The following is a 17369-nucleotide window of genomic DNA, read 5'->3' on the forward strand; positions in this document are numbered from 1 at the left end:
GAATTGGTATACAATACTGACCACAAATCAAATCCTAAAAGAATGTGAATACCTCCTGGAAGAAAACATCCAGGTAACATATTTCTCCCCAGTGTGTCAGTATTTGAAGCTTTGACTCTAGCTCATAAAGTATTTGAGTTGCAGGGTGATTGCCAAGGATACACTGGTGTCCACCAATTTCCATACATTATAGCTGCAAAACATCACCTGCCCTGCCATCAACATTGTAAAAAACTGGAATGGTGGCTTCTCCCTCACTGTCAAACTCCTGAATTTAGTACACCATCAAAATTGTTCTCTGTCAAGCTCCCCTCCATCCATTAGGAAAATCCATTGTTTTAATAATAGCAAGTCAGCCCTAGCTGACCAGGCAATGAGTTCTAGCTAGCCACCTAATGAACTATGCATCAATCGCTAATTGATGTTTATCACTGACTAAGACTGGGAAAGAAAGTACAAATTGTTTAAAGTTAAGTCAAACACCAAGTGTAATACATAACTAAATTTTATAAAACACTAAGTACTTAGAATTCCTTATCAGCAAATTCCTGAGCTAAGTAATTCTTAAAATGATTACCTTTAATTTAAAATCAAAGTAGTACTGCCAAATAGAACATTAATAAATGGATTGTATAATAAAAAAAACATTCAATTTCAAATCCATTTTTAAGCAGAGTTTCAATTTAATTTTGTGTCCTAACCTTTGCTAAGTGTCTGTTACTCTAATAAGGGTACAGAAGTATGTTTCATGTAGAACTATGGAAATAATTCTCATACTGTGGAAAAGTATCTGAATGAACTGAATCACCTGACGGATTGATGTTCATTGCAGAATGTATCTCGTTTACAGTTGTGCTCAGACTTTCAAAACGATTCACCAGATTTTGCACTTGGAACTCCAATGTGCCAAGTCGTACATATACCTTATGAAAAATTTCAGTTAAGGCATTAAGTACTTCCTGCTGAGTTTCTGAATCAAAACGTTGTACATCCATGTGAGAATCTGGAACATGCCTGTAATTGTGGTAAGCAGAACCCTCATTTTCTGAAGTTGCAGCGTGGTGTCTTAATATATTTTCATTTTGAGAAGAGGATGATATAGAATCCATTTCCTCTATTTCATTTACAGCATTAACTCCTACATTGGGAAATGCAGATGAGAAACAGCATTAAATTAATAACAATAAATAATTATTGAAAGATGGAACAGAACAATACTGCCAATTGTGAATTTTTGAGAGTGTTAAGATTCCAGTTGATGGTAGTTCTGGACAACCTAGATCCAAGTGGAACCTGGCTTGACAGATCATTAAAGTTTTACTTTTTGTTTACCATGGAGATCAGCACTGAATATATATGCAAGGGACTGCCAGTATACTTTTTACGCTGCAGAGTCTGATTCATTATTCCAGGCAGAGACAAAAAAAACAAGATGACACTGGTAGAGTAGCCTATAGGCCCCTTAATAGAAGATGTAGGGCAAAGAATAATTTAGGAAATAATGAAGATGTAAAATAAGGCACTACATTAATCCTGATTGACTTTAATCTTCATTAGAATAGATGAGTAATATCAAACTGGCAAAAGTAGCAACAAGGAAGAATTAATGATCAGGCTATTTTGCATCTAGTAATGTATATTGGGGAAGATTCAATATATGATCTGAGAGTAAAAGATCTTCTCGGGAACAGTGATCCTAACAAGGTGAATTCAGTGTTCAATTTCAGAGAGTGAAACGAAATCAGAAACAACCGAGTGTACAAGATGATTAGGGGGTTAGATAGGGTTGACAGTGTGAACCTTTTCCCGCGTATGGAGTCGGGTATTACAAGGGGGCATAGCTTTAAATTAAGGGGGGGTAGATATAGGACTGAAGTTAGGGGTAGGTTCTTCACTCAACGAGTCGTAAGTTCATGGAATGCCCTGCCAGTAGCAGTGGTGGACTCTCCCTCTTTATGGGCATTTAAGCGTGCATTGGATAGGTATATGGAGGGTAGTGGGTTAGTATAGGTTAGGTGGGCTTGGATCGGCGCAACATCGAGGGCCAAAGGGCCTGTACTGCGCTGTATTCTTCTATGTTCTATGTTCTAAGCTGCAATAAAGGTAATTACATGGGAATGAGTTAGCTAAAGTTAACTGGGAAAAGACAGTTGATGAACCATGTTCTTAAATGTTCATGACTTGCAAAGTTGATTTTTTCCAATCAGCAGGAAGGATTCTTGGAAGGGGATACACCAGCAATTGTTACCTAGGGAAGTTAAGGATAGTATCAAACTTTTTAGAAAACACAATGTGTCAAAGATCAGTGGTAAGCCAGAACATTGGTTTTTAAATCTTTCTCAACAAAAAGGTGACCAAAAGAAAATAAGCTTTTATGGCAAGCAAGTAATGTAAACAGGATTGTAAGAACTTCTTTAAATATACACAAAAGAAGGCAGAGACACAAAAGTGAACATAGGCCTCTTACAGAATGTGACTGGGGAAATAATAATAGAGAACAAGGAAATGGTAGAGGTGTTGAATAGAAACATAGAAAACAGGTGCAGGAGTAGGTCATTTAGCCTTTTGAGCCTTCACCACCATTCAGTATGATCATGACTAATCATGCAATTTCAGTACTTCACTCCATACCCCTTGATCCCTTTAGCTGCAAGTGCCACATCCAGCTCCCTCTTGAATATATCTAATGAATTGGCCCCAACAGCTTTCTGTGGTAGAGAATTCCACAGGTTTAGGAGAGTGTAATTGCAATTAAAGGCAGTTGAAGGCACAGTGGTTAGCACTGCTGCCTCACAGCGCCAGAGACCTGGGTTCAATTCCCACCTCAGGCGACTATGTGAAGTTTGCACATTCTCCCAGTGTCTGCATGTGTGTCCTCCGGGTGCTCCAGTTTCCTCTCACAGTCCAAAAATGTGCAACTTAGGTGAACTGGCCATGCTAGGTGAAGGGGTAAATGTAGGGGAATGGGTCTGGGTGGGTTGCACTTCTGCAGGTCGGTGTGGACTTGTTGGGCCGAAGGGCCTGTTTCCACACTAAGTAAGTAATCTGATCTAAAAGGCACCTAGAGGACAGGAATGCATGTGTCAGCCTGTGTTCCAGCCATAATTCGACTTCTGTAAACATTAACAGGTCTCTAGTATAAGAAAATAAACTGCAGTCACACTAACCCTATCCTTTTTGAATCACAAGATGGCACTAGCCTAGAACCTACTCCCCGGAGTCCATCAACTCCAGCAGCATTGTATTTTCTACATACTTTGTCTTTATTCTTTCCTTCATCTTCAAGGCTCGAGCGGTGTCAGCAGGGCAGTTGCTGCAGCATTGAAAGTCCTGGCCGAGGCAGGCCTGGAGCCTGGACTTTGGATGCTACGACTGCCAACAGTGGGGACTCCTGGTGGCCATAAACCTGGAGCTTGGACTGAAGGGAATGTTAGCACAGCTTAACTATAGAAGCCATGAGACCTCAATTTGAACAGATTGTTATTGTATCTCAATGGTATGGATCGTGGAAATAAAACACTTTTCACTATCAATAAATAAATTTGTTCATGCAGTCTTTTGCAAAGCTATGTTGTCATTTTTTGTTCTTAAAGCAATGTAATTTACCTTCAAATTCAGATGGACAAGGGGACAACAGTTATCCTGGTATCATAAGTAGCTGCCCATGCTCATTGGTAGTGGTTTTAGACAGGTGATCGCAACAACATTGAGGCCAACCTCCAAAATAAGATATAAACAGGCATTGGTGGGAAGAATGAAGGAGAGAGAGGATCCAAGAATAGGAGTCCCCTACATCAGCCTGAAGGAAGAACATAGACTCTTACCACCAGACTGCACAATATCAGGAGTAGGTAATCCACCATCTCGAAACTGCTGCCCCCCTCCTCCATTTTACAGAATAGCTAAGAATCAGTCAAGCATTCTAATCTGGTTTTCACAATGGACCAGGCTGCATTCACAACTTTTGTAATCTTGGCCAAAGCGGTTGTCATACCAAGCTGTGATCCTATCAGTTGGGAAGAGGATGCTTTCCATGGTGCATCTATAAAAATTGGTAACAGTCATTGTGAACATGCCAAACTTCTTTTTAACTTCCTCAAAAGACTTTGATGTGCTTTCTTTGCCATACTGTCAATGTGAATGAACTGGGACAGTTTAGTAATATTTACTTTTCTATCATCTCATAATCGGGACCATTGATACAGATAGGAGCATGTCCTCTACTCTGCTTCCTGAAGTCAATGACAAGCTCCTTCGTTTTGCTGATAGAGGGAGAAACTGTTGGCTTTACACCATGCCACAAAGCTATGTTTTCCTGAATTCAGTCTTGCTGTTTAAGATCTGACCCACAACGGTAGTGTCACCTGCAAATTTGTAAATTGAGTTAGAGCTGAATTTGGCGATACTGTTGTGAGTATATCTGGAGTTTAGTAAAAGGCTAAGTACACAGCCTTGCGAGGAACCGGTGTGGAGGAAATGTCGCCTACTGTTACTGATTGTGGTCTGTGGGTCAGGAAGTCGAGGATCCAGTTGCAAAATACAGAGCAGAGTCCTGGGTGTGGGAGTTTGGAGATGAGTTCAGTTGGAATTATGGTACTGAAGGCAGAGTTAAAGTAACCCTTTAGTCCCTTATTAATCAATAACCTATCTTCTCTGTCTCAAAAACACTAACTTGGATTCCAAGCTCTCCAAGGCACCAAATTCCATGGATTCACCACCCTCTGGGGGAAGAAGTTCTTCCTCATCCCTTCACTTTGAGGCTGTGCCCTCAGAACTCCGGGATGTAGTCCACCTGCTCCAGGTAAATTATCCACCTTCAGCTTCCCCAGCACTTTCTTTTTAGTAATAATCACTACCCTAATCTCCTCTGCTCCCTGACCTGTCTTGAAGCTTTGGTATGCTGAGATCTTTCACTGTGAAAACTGATGCAAAGTACCTATTCAGTTTGTCAATCATTTCTTTGTTCCCTATTACTACTTCTCCAGCTGTCCAATGTCCACTCCTGACTCTTACTTATCTTTTACATATCTGAGAAGAAAACTCTTGCTATCTTATTTTATGTTATTAGCTAGCTTACTCACATGTTTCATCTTCTCCCCCTTATTGCTCTTTTAGATGTCCACTGCTGGTTTTTAAAGGCTTCCCAATAATCTTCACCACATTATATGCTTTTATTTTTGCTTTTATGCTGTCCTGGGTTCCCTTGTCAGCCATGGTTGCCTCATCCTCCCCTTAGCATGTTTCTTCTTCCTTGGGATGAATTTCTGCTGTGCGGGAAAGTGAGGTCTGCAGATGCTGGAGATCAGAGTCGAGACTGTGTTGCTGGAAAAGCACAGCAGGTCAGGCAGCATCCGATGAACAGAATTAACGTTTCGGGCCAGAGCCTACTGAATAGCTCTGGCCCGAAACGTCAATTTTCCTGCTCCTTGGATGTTGCCTGACCTGCTGTGCTTTTCCAGCAACACACTCTCGACTCTGAATTTCTGCTGTGCCTCTTGAATTAGTCCCAGAAACTCCTGCCATTCCTGCTCCACTATCTTCTCTTCTGGGCTTCCTTTCCAATCAATTCATCAATCCATTCTGTGGGAGTTGTCACTTTCTTGATTACTTCCTCTTTTTCCCCACTTTTTCTGGTCTTTCCAGTTGGTTTTGAGGACAATTGGAACTTTCAAAAATAAAATGCTGAAGATCTTCCAAGCTCATCGAATGAGACCACATTGATAAATGGACTCTTGCATTTTTGGGCCCTAAACATTTCCATTCACAAGTTCACTTTGAATTCAAAGCATGTCTTCAAGGATTCATAATTCATAATTTCTACTTTTTTTCCAGTTCTTCAGTTTAAGTAATAGTTCAAAAATTTGACAGCAATACTATTATTATAACCTCTGATATAATACCTTAAGTAATGCCCCAGAATGAAACTTGGCTTAATGAACAATTTTTAAACCATGTGGTCAGTCACAATGTATCCACAAGAGACTGCCAAAGACAAATTTGCTACACAAAACTATTTTACACAGCATAAGAATGACTCAAAGTGGGCTTGTTACAAATATCAAATACTTAGATTACTTAGGATGGAAACAGGCCCTTCGGCCCAACAAGTCCACACCGACCCGCCGAAGCGCAACCCAGCCAGACCCATTCCCCTACAGTTACTCCTTCACCTAACACTATGGGCAATTTAGCATAGCTAATTCACCTAACCTGCACATTTTTGGACTGTGGGAGGAAACTGGAGCACCCGGAGGAAACCTACACAGGGAGAATGTACAAACTCCACACAGTCAGTCTCCTGAGGTGGGAATTGAACCCGGGTCTCTGGCGCTGTGAGGCAGCAGTGCTAACCACTGTGCCACTGTATCTTTAGCAATAGGTACCATCTCAGCTCAGGCAATGCATTGAAGGTGTGAGGTTAAAGTCTGTCTCTGTGTCCCAGTGTACAGAATCCTACATGGATTCATGCAGTTTTTGAGCAAAATAAAATGTGCGTGCAACTTGGAACTTATGTGAAGGGTCACCCTGCTTTAAAGTTTTTTTAGAGGACAAAGCTCTATTTGGTTTTCATTCAGCAAACATTTCTGTTTACTTGACGCCATCTTCTTTAATTAATATCTCTTCCTGAAACCGTTTAAACAAACTGCTAACACATTACATTCCTTAAAATGTGTTCCTTACATTCATGCATTCAACAGCCTTTAGGAGTGTTTTCCTCTCTGGCACCTTAAAGCCCTCTATTTCTAGAGCTTTTCTCTTACTAACTTCTAAGCCACTCAAGATTTTGTCTGCCCTGACTATTTTGGAATGGCTCAACTGAACTGCTGAATATACAAGCCTTTTTTCTGTCTCCTGCTTTTCTCTGTGACAGCCTCAATACTCGCTGACTTTTGGGAATGGTTCTGTCTTTCTAAAAGAACTTATTTTTGTGTCACTGTCATCCTGTTTCATAGAATGCTCTACTGCCAGAAAAAATCTATTGTTCTCACTCTACCTATTTACAAAAGAGTGAACCATTCATAAGGGTTTTTCTTCCAAAATATCAAATGCATATAAACAAATGGCAGATCACCATGCACCACTCAGTTTTAGTTTTATTTTAGATTAAGTTCTAGGTTTTCTTCATTCTTAACACTAGATAAAAATACTAGATTTTGTCCACTTCAGGACTCAAATTTCCAAATAATAATGATTATAATATCAAAAACCTTCATCACAGTATCTTGTCTTTCCCTTGAGTTTTATTCCATTATTTTACTTAAAATATTTGTGAAAACTGGAGTGAAGTAGAATCTATGTAATTAGATACCAGTGGTAATAGTAGTTAATGTGAACGCCAAATGTTTCTTGTTGGCTTTTCTAAATCGCCTATTCTAAACTACTATTCAGACCTATTTCATGCCTCGATCTTTCCTTTATTGCCAGTAAACATTCCTTTGCCTTGAGCTCTGAGCACCCTCACCAACTATTCTACTTGTTCCTCACACACACATACACACAACATAATACCCATCATTTTCTAACTCTCTTCTATTCTGCAGATGGCTTTGGACACAGATGTTGCCAGACATGCTGAGTTTCTCCAGCATTATCTGCTTTTATTTCATATTTGCAGCATTTGAAGAATATTGCCTTTACTTACCAAGTTCCTTCTGGATTTCCATCTTCTTTATATCTTTTTCATTCACATCTATTTTCTTGGCGTACAAAAAACTTCCCAGCTTTTCATTCTTGGTTTTCCTAGTTTTGAGGACTGAAAAGTGTTCACCAGAATTACATTTCTCAGGTTGGTTTCTATGGTCACCTGTTGTCATGTCAATCATGTACACTGATGAGTCTGTCTGACAAAGTTCCATTTCAGCTGATGCTGCTTTTGAAACTCTTCCAAGAGTAAATAAAAGTTGTTTGTAACTATTCAGAGTTGACCCATCAGAATACAGGGCTGAGGTGTGCTCAGTATGGGTTGGAATTGCCTCAGTGTGAACTGGAACTGTTCTGTGTGCCACAGGAACAACTTTCTGGTTCACTGCTGTGCCTGGTGAAGGAAAACGATGAACCGAGAACGTCTCTGGAACTGATTCTGATTTACGTGACATGAGTTGGTTTTTGTGAGCAGATATTTGTTTAGTGGTGCGAAAATCATCTTTGGATCTCTGTCTTTGAGCCAAAGCTGAAGGGCTGTTGAATTGTTGTTGAGGTGTAGACTCATAACTGGTGATAAGTGCATTATTTATCACAGGTCCTGTTTCTACTTCGAGATGAGCTGGTTCACATTCAATGCTAGTTGACTCATTGTTTTGGTTGGCTGAAGAAGCATTTGCATAAATGTATGTAAATCCAGATTCATCCTGGTTGACAGAACAAATATTTGTGTAAATGTACACAAAACAAGGTGATTCTTCATTTACAATCTCAGAAATCTCTTTTTTAGACACCAAATTAGATTTATTTAAACTGGTTTCACTCATTAGTAGACTTGGACTTAAATTCTCTTGCAAAATAGCTACATCTTCTAATGAGGTTTCCTTATTAAGAAAACCATCTTCTTGATTAGTGGGTGCAAGCATGTTGGATGACATAGTTCCACTTTGATAAGTTGGTTCTTCTGAATCTGATAGCCACTTTTTTCTCTCCTCTGGGCCTGACTGTATTACTACATATAAGAACATCAAACAAATTGTGACTTAAAGTGGATATTAGAAACTGGAAGCTCAGCTTTAAAACACTAATGTGACCTTCCCATTACATCATATACAGTGGCATAAAGATTCATTATATTTAATACTGTGTAGAAGACTGAAGTTTGAAGGATGGGGGGAAAATGGATTTACCTGTGAAAATACCTGGAATGGTTTCTTTAGGGGAGGTGACAAAGTTCATTATAGACATAGGGGTTTGTTTTTGTTTATTTGTTTGTTTTGTCATGACTGATGATTACTTTCCTACAGACCCTGTTTTCAACAACGACTAGTTTGAAGAGGAGCTTATTTTATTTGGTTCAGTTGGAGGAAAATATGCTAAGAACAAGCTGAGTTGGAGTAAACCCTGCTAAGAACAAGCCGCGTTTGAGGAAAGTTTGCAAGTAACAAGCTTTCAGCTGATTGTTCTAATTTCTGAAAACAAAACAAGCTTTTGAATTCAGGGTGAAAACTATTTGTTCTTTTGAAAGAGCTACTGAAGGAACATTGAGATTGTATTTCCTCTGCAAGCTGTATTTGCAAGACTTCAGAGACAACCATGCATGCTTAGTGACTGGATCACACTAGCCAAAATATCAGTGACAGATTCTAGAACATTCTATGTGTTATACTTTTGCCGTCAAGAATAATCCCTATGCCAAAGTGTGTTTTTTAGAAAGCCAATATCTGCAGAGACTTGTTTCCCTCTTTTCCTGAAGACTCTGGCTTTGATTTGGAAATATTTAGAAGGAATATGAATTATTACATTACTGACATGGAATAGTCAGTACTGAAGTGATGGTGTACTCCCCTTGCCTTGGTCATGACTACAACAGGTTATCTACTAAAAGTAGCTTCACAGAATACTATGACTTGCAGTTTTAGATTCAGTAGACTACAGGAAAACAACACATATAGACCAAATATTGAACCACAGAAGCAATCACCCCAACATCCACAAACGAAGTTGCAGCAGAACATTATTCCAACGAGCCACCACACACTGCAGCGCAGAGGAAAATCACCTTTACAGTGTATTCAAAAAGAACGGGTACCCAATGAACACAATCTGCAGATTTCTCAGCAACAAACTCAAACAAGCAGACAAAACGCATCCAGAAACCTGAGCCACTCTCCCCTACATGAAAGACATCTCAGAAATGACTGCCAGACTACTCAGACCCCTTGGCATCATGGTAGCCCACAAACCCACTAAAACAGCAGCTAATGAACTTGAAAGACCCTATGTAAACAACAAGCAAAGCTAATGTTATTTACAAAATACCATGCTGTAACAAACACGACATTGGACAAACAGGCAGAAAACTAGTGACCAGGATACATGAACATCAACTAGCCACAAAAAGACATGATCCTCTCTCACTAGTATCTTTACATATAGATGAGGAAGGACACTACTTTGACTGGGACAACATATCCGTTCTAGGACAAGCCAAACAGAGACACGCACGAGAATTCCTAGAAGCATGGCATTCCAACCAGAGCTCTATCAACAAACACATCGAGTTAGACCCCATCTACCACCCCTAAGGAAAAGAACAGGAAATTATATCACCACAGGAAAAAATGTCACCAACCCAAAGAAACCCAAACATAAATAGAAGGCAGGGACTACCAACAGTGCTTCACCCGGAGGCCCACTGAAGATGTTACCTAGTAGGGTGACGAAATGTCTGGAAATGAACCTTCCAGCTCAGTAAGCAAACCTACATTCAGAATCTCAATAAGACCTCAAGATTGAAAGAAAACAACCACAAGCTATTCAGTCTCCATTCATTGATACTCTCCAACCAAGACTACTTACTGATAAATCTTCTCTGCACCCTCTCTGGTGCGATCACTTATTTCCTTAATGTGGCTATCAGAATTGCATTCTGTATTCCCACTGTAGCCTTAGTAATGGCTTAGGCAGCTCTATCATAACCGTGCTGCATTTGTATTCAGTGTCTCGACTAATAAATTAAAGTATCCTATGTCTTCTCAACCACTATCCAGCTGTCCTGTTAAGGGGAGGTTTGCTCCCTAGTTACCTAGTATACTAACGAAACGTCTGAAAACGAACCTTCTAGCTCAGCGAACAAACCTACATCCAGAACCTCAACCTGATCTACAAATCTTCTCAAGACTCGCTCACACCTATGGGTGCAATACGCTAAAACTGGCCTGAAAATGGGAAACCCAATGCAGTCCAACAGAGCGCCATCCGCGAACAGCTGCTGTACTTCCTGCATGAATGCCAAAGGAAACAGGTACTACCTAAATGTCTTAAATGAAACCTCCCCGTAACACCCGACTAGCCAAAAGAATAGCAGAGCAAAACAGCTGCAGCATGTTTAGAGATATGATTAATGATGCCCACATCAGACTCCGTAAATACTACTGGGAAATTTCACGCCAAAAAACTTAATTTAGTAATGCAACAGACCTTGAATGGACAGACGCAGTACAATAAGCCATAGACATTAGACAGCGACACAGAAAAGGAAAATAAAACTAGACGTGCAGAAAAAAATAGACATACTTACACAAAGTAACAACACAAATAACACAGAAGCATGGATAAAAAAAACTTATCTGACCAACCCTTAGTAGACACTGAAAAAGCCATCTTAGTAAGTGGATTAAATTACATCTTCTAGGATGTGGACCAGAAAGATTTCTTAGCAGCATTCGAAACAACACTGAAAGGCAACAAACTCACAGTAGAAACCCAGCAAACCATCAGACAGACAGTCGCACCAACATGAAGCAGGAAAAAGGAAGGAAACACACAACACACAAGAAAAGAAAGCACGAGAAGGACTAAAAAAAAAGATAAAAACATTGTTATCCTACCTGCAGACAAAGGACACTTGACAGTCATTTTAAATCAAAGAGACTACATTGAGAAACTGAACATACTGCTTGCAGATACCAACACTTACCAGCAAGTGGCGATACACCCAACCCCACATCTAGAGAACCGAATCACAGCCCTACTCTAAAGACTTCAGAAATCTGGAGAAATAAATCAGACCGACTTTCAAAAAAATGAAACCAGATAGATCCAACACAGCATGCTTCTACGGATTATCACAAACCAGGAGCCCCTCTCAGACCCATAGTCTCGCTACCTGGAACACAAACTTACAGATTAGCCAAAGAGCTACCCCAAAGACTAAAACACTTAGTAGTAGAAATCCTGAAGACCATCAAAGACACCAGGATGAAATAATGGCCTCCGTTGATGTAACATCCCTGTTCACATCTATCAACATCAACCTGGCCAAGGAAACACTGACTACACTATTGGAAGAACCAAAGACACATACATCAAACATCACCAATTTCATCAGCAAGGACAAAATCGTCAAATGAGTGGACCTATGCCTTATCACCCATTTTGCCTTCAACAACAAAACCTACAGGCAAACCAATGGAACACCGTTGGGATCTTCAATATTAGGGTTCTTAGCAGAGGCAGTAATGCAGAGACTCGAACAAACAGTTCTGCCAGCCATCCAACCCAAACTTTGGGTTTGTGACTTGGATGACACCCTTGCCATCACTAAACAAAACATATTAGAGGTATCCTTCAAGACCATCAATAATACCCTTACTGGCATAAAATTCACTAAAGAGGAAGAAAACAACAACAAACTGCCATTCCTCGATGTCGCAGTAGAGCAAACAGCCAATGGGGAACTTCAAACCAGCATCTACAGAAAAACAACACATACAGACCAAATATTCAACTACAGAAGCAGTCATCCCAACATCCACAAATGAAGCTGCATTAGAACATTGTTTCAACGAGCCACTACACACTGCAGCACAGAGAAACTACGAAGAGCAGAGGAAAATCACCTATACAGTGTATTAAAAAAGAATGGGTACCCAACGAACACAGTCTGCAGATTTCTCAGCAACAAACCCAAACAAGCAGACAAAACATGTCCAGAAACCCTAGCCACTCAACCCTACATCAAAGACATCTCAGAAATGACTGCCAGACTACTCAGACCCCTTGGCATCATGGTAGCCCACAAACCCACCAACACACTAAAACAGCAGCTAATGAAGTTAGAAGACCCGATACAGACAACAAAATAAATTAATGTCATTTACAAAATACTGTGCAAGAACTGTAACAAACATTACATTGGAAAAAACGGAGTAAACTAGCCACCAGGATACATGAACATCAACTAGCCACAAAAAGACATGACCCATTCTCGCTAGTATCTTTACATACAGATGAGGAAGGACACCACTTCGACTTGGACAACACATGCATCCTAGGATAAGCCAAACAGAGACACGCGCAAGAATTCTTAGCAGCATGGCATTCCAACCGGAACTCTATCAACAAAGCACATTGACTCAGATCCCATTTACCACTCCCTGAGAAAGAGAACTGGAACTGATACCACCACAGGAAATGATGTCACCAACCCAAGGAAACCTAGACACATAAATAAAAAGCAGTCGATACCACCAGTGCTTCATCTGGAGGCTCACTGATGATGTTACCTAGTATGGTGACGAAACGTCTGAAAACAAACCTTCAAGCTCAGCAAGCAAACCCACATCCATAATCTCAATCTCAAATCTTCTCACAACTCTTATAAGCAATGCTCTGATAAATAAAGACAAATGGCAAATGTCTTCTTCACCACACTGTCTACCTATCAACTTTCAAGGAACTATATACATTCCTTCCCAAGGTGCCTCTATTCAACAACACGCCCCAGAGCCCTACCATTAACAGTAGAAGTCCTGCCCTGGTTTGCATTACCAAACTGCAAAACTTTGCATTTGTCTAAATTTAAACTCCATCTGCCACTTCTCAGCCCATTGACCTATCTGATCAAGATTTTGTTGTATTCAGAGATAACCTTCTTCACTGTCCACTGTACCACCAATTTTGGTGACATCCACAAACTTACTAACCATACCTTCTATATTACCATTCAAATCGTTGCTTTCAATAATAGTGGACCCAGAACCAATCCTTATAGCACACTGCTGGTCACAGACCTCCAGTTCCTCTACCACCACCCTCTCTTCTACAATCAAGACAATTTTCTATCCAATGAGCTGGTTCTCCCTGGATTCCATGTGATCTAATCTTACTAACCAGTCTACCACGGGAGGCCTTGTTGTAGGCTTGTTAAAGTCCACATAGACAACATCTACAGTGCTGCCTTCATCTATCTTCTTGGTAGCCTCTTCAAAACCTCAAATTTATAAGACACAATGCCCCATGCATGAAACCATGCTATCCCAAATCAGTCCTTACCTTTCCAAATGTACATACATCCTACCTCTCAGAATCCCCTCCACAACTTACTTATGACTGACATCAAGCTCACTGGTCAATAGTTGCCCGGCCTTACCTTGCAGCTTTTCTTAAACAATGACACATTAGCCACTCTTCAGTCTTCTAGCACTTCACCAGAACTCTGCCAGAGCCCCCGCAATCTCTTTGCTAGCTTTCATCTATAATGGATGACTTTTTTTTAAAGCTACATCCTTAGTCCTACTTTCCTCCAGAGGGAAAGCATCTCCCTAGCTCTCTTCAAAATCTTATACATTTCAATAGCAGAATCATAGAATTGTTATGGCACTCAGCCCATCAGTCTTTGGGGAAACCCCACTACAAATCTTTCTCCAGCTTTAAAAAAAATCCAGTGACTATTCCGGTTTCCTAACCCTAGGCCAATTTTGTATCCATATTGCTTCTGTCCTCTTTATACCATAACCTACAGCCCTCATCACAAGCCTGTCATGTGCCTCTGTATTCTGAAGTCTTTTATGGTCTCATCTCTCCCTCTCCAAGTAATCTCAGCATTTCAACCTCCTATGTTTCATGCTCCTCTAATCCTGGCTTTTTGTGCATCTCTACTTTTAATTTCTACATTTGTGTCTTCAAGTGCCAAAAGCCTACGTTCTGGAATTTCCTCACTAAACTGTGCTTCTCTAATTCACTCTTCTCCCTTAAGAAAATTTAAGCAAATTTGCTTTTTTTAAAAAACCTAAGGTTTTGGCTCCTGCTGTCAATAACGTTGCGTGGTGTAAAATTCTGCTTTATTAAACTTGTGGAACTTTTGAAATTCATTATATTAAAGCATATATAAATATGCTTTGTTGTTATAATACCATGGACATTGTGTGGCTTTCAATATAGGGATGGTGGCAAGTCAAGATTATTTCCCATCAGGAATCCTCTTAAATTCATCACAAGCTTATAATGTTAAAAGCAATGCAGCTTTTCTAAAAAGTATTGTAGCTGGAAAACATTAACCTTTAAACAGATAGGTGAAAGTAGTTAACTAACTTTATTTTTCTTACCTTTGTTTAAATAGAATAATTTCACCAGTTCTTTTAAATCAAGAGTTGGATTAACTGCATGACAGAGGAAATATATTATTGTAGCAGATATATTCTTCAGCCTTACTAAAACTGTATTTAATTATTTGGATACAAAATTTTTTTTTGAAACACTCACTGTATTACTTAGAAATAAACAAGGAACTGAACACAAACCAGTTCGAAACTCCAGTAATTTCTTGAAATAGACTGAGGCAAACCGGTGTATATCCGCAGGTTGTTCAAGCAAAACAGACTTGCCTAGTGTTTCGACAAGCGTCCTGAAGCCATAAGGAATTACAGATTTACTGCAAGCCATTTTGGTAGGATTGGTTCAGTACTTCTGAATCAAGGGAAAAGAATGTGTATGTGCAAAATAAAAATTTTATCTTCCATTAGCTTAAGCTAGTTACATTTTTACCTTTACTATTATCTTTTTGCATATTTGATTCATTTACACATTTGTAAACGTTTTGTTTTTAAACTCATTTTAAAATACTCTTGGGATTTGGCAAGTGATCTCTGATTCTACATGACAAGTCCTCTAACAATGCGTCAGTTAGATGATGACTGACAGCTAACTATCAAGCTTCAGTTACAGATAAAGAAGGTAGGTTGACTCTGATAGGGCAATGCCCTGGCAAGAGAAATGAATTTTGTTGTCTACTTTAAGGTTTAGGCCCACTCAGGGATTTACATGATATTCAAGAAATTATCTGAAATAGGATACATCAAAGCCATCTTCCAATGGGAATGGTTACTCTGATCAGATCTTTTCTTACTAGGTATTGCACAAACTCATGAATGGACTGTTACTTTCATTCCTGAAAATGCCCAGTTTATTTCAAATTACCATGGAAGGGTAACATTTCTCAAAATTTGACCAATGTGAAGCTAGCTGTTTCATATTGTTATGCATTAGTAACATGAGTGGTGTTTGCCATCATGCCAGAAAGACATTCTACTCACGACACAAATAATTAATGTGGTATTTAAATTTCAATGTCAGTATAGTGTTTGATATGTAGGCAGAAAGTCAAACATTGGTGGATCAAACTGTGTCTCTTGAAACAGTTTGCAAAAAGCTACAGTGCTACAGCGGGCGCACAGGGAGGGGAGCTGGAAGGTAAGTGGAGACCAGTTTAAATTAACGTTTTTCTTTTCGCAGTCTGTGTTTTTTTTCAACTAGGAGCAGGAACCCGGAAGTCGTCAACAGAGTCTTCTGGGAAGGTAAGAAGTTTGAAATAAAAGCGCGTACCTCAGAGGTTTCGACCTCAGTGCTACAGCGGGCGCACAGAGAGGGGAGCCGGAAGGAAAGCAGAGACCAGTTTAAATTAACGCTTTTCTTTTCGCAGTCTGTTTTTTTTCAACTAGGAGGGGGAACCCGGAAGTCGTCAACAGAAGCTTCTGGGAAGGTAAGAAGTTTGAGTGGAGAAGGAACCCGAGACACTACATGTGTAGTGTCTCCCACCCTCCCCGAACCTACAAAAAAAAGGACTCAGTCGGCTGAACAGGTAAGCTACTTAGTGTTCTTGTTTTGGAGACTAAGCGCAGACAGTGGAATGTTCCTCCTGCAGGATGTTTGAGGTAGGGGTGACCACCGATGCTCCTGCCGACTTCATCTGCAGGGTGTGCAGCCAGCTCCAGCTCCTCACAGACCGCGTTAGGGAACTGGAGCTGGAGTTGGATGAACTGAGGATTATTCGAGAGGCTGAGAGGGTGATAGATAGAAGCTACAGGGACATAGTTACACCAGAGAACAGTGGAAGCTGGGTAACAGTTAGAGGTGGGAAGGGGAGGAAGCAGGCAGTGCAGGGATCCCCTGTGGTCGTTTCCCTCAACAATAAGTATACCGCTTTGGATACTGTTGGGGGGGATGGCTTAGCAGGGGTAAGCTGTAGTGAACAGGTCTCTGCCACAAGGCTCTGAGGCCCAGAAGGGAAAGGGGGAGAGGTGGAGAGCGCTAGTTATAGGAGGCTCCATAGTTAGAGGGACAGACAGGCGGTTCTGTGGACATGGGCGAGACTCTCGGATGGTTTGTTGCCTCCCGGGTGCCAGGGTCCGAGACGTCTCAGACCGGGTCTTCAGAATCCTTAAGGGGGAGGGTGGGCAGCCAGAAGTCGTGGTGCACATTGGCACCAACGACATAGGTAGAAAGAGGGGTGGGGAGGTCATTCAGGAGCTCAGGGAGTTAGGCTGGAAGCTAAAAGCTAGGACAGACAGAGTAGTCATCTCTGGGTTGTTGCCGGTGCCACGTGACAGTGAGGCAAGGAATAGGGAGAGAGTGCAATTGAACACGTGGCTGCAAGGATGGTGTAG

The 17369-nt window shown here is 40.6% G+C and overlaps 1 protein-coding gene across 1 annotated transcript; it reads right to left on the reverse strand.

Annotated features, from left to right (window-relative positions):
* Positions 1-208: 208 nt before the first annotated feature.
* LOC122548814 (uncharacterized) lies at positions 209-15369 on the reverse strand. The gene is made up of 4 exons (XM_087986748.1): positions 15228-15369; positions 15033-15086; positions 7643-8653; positions 209-1138 (listed from the first exon to the last, which is right to left on the reverse strand). Exons 1-4 carry the CDS (start codon positions 15367-15369, stop codon positions 747-749), a joined length of 1599 nt encoding a protein of 532 aa, XP_087842874.1. The 3' UTR covers positions 209-746.
* Positions 15370-17369: the final 2000 nt, after the last annotated feature.

Source organism: Chiloscyllium plagiosum, unplaced genomic scaffold (genome assembly GCF_037043375.1).
Source record: "Chiloscyllium plagiosum isolate Xiang-an unplaced genomic scaffold, Cpla_swu_hap1 HiC_scaffold_4, whole genome shotgun sequence".
NCBI lineage: Eukaryota > Metazoa > Chordata > Chondrichthyes > Orectolobiformes > Hemiscylliidae > Chiloscyllium > Chiloscyllium plagiosum.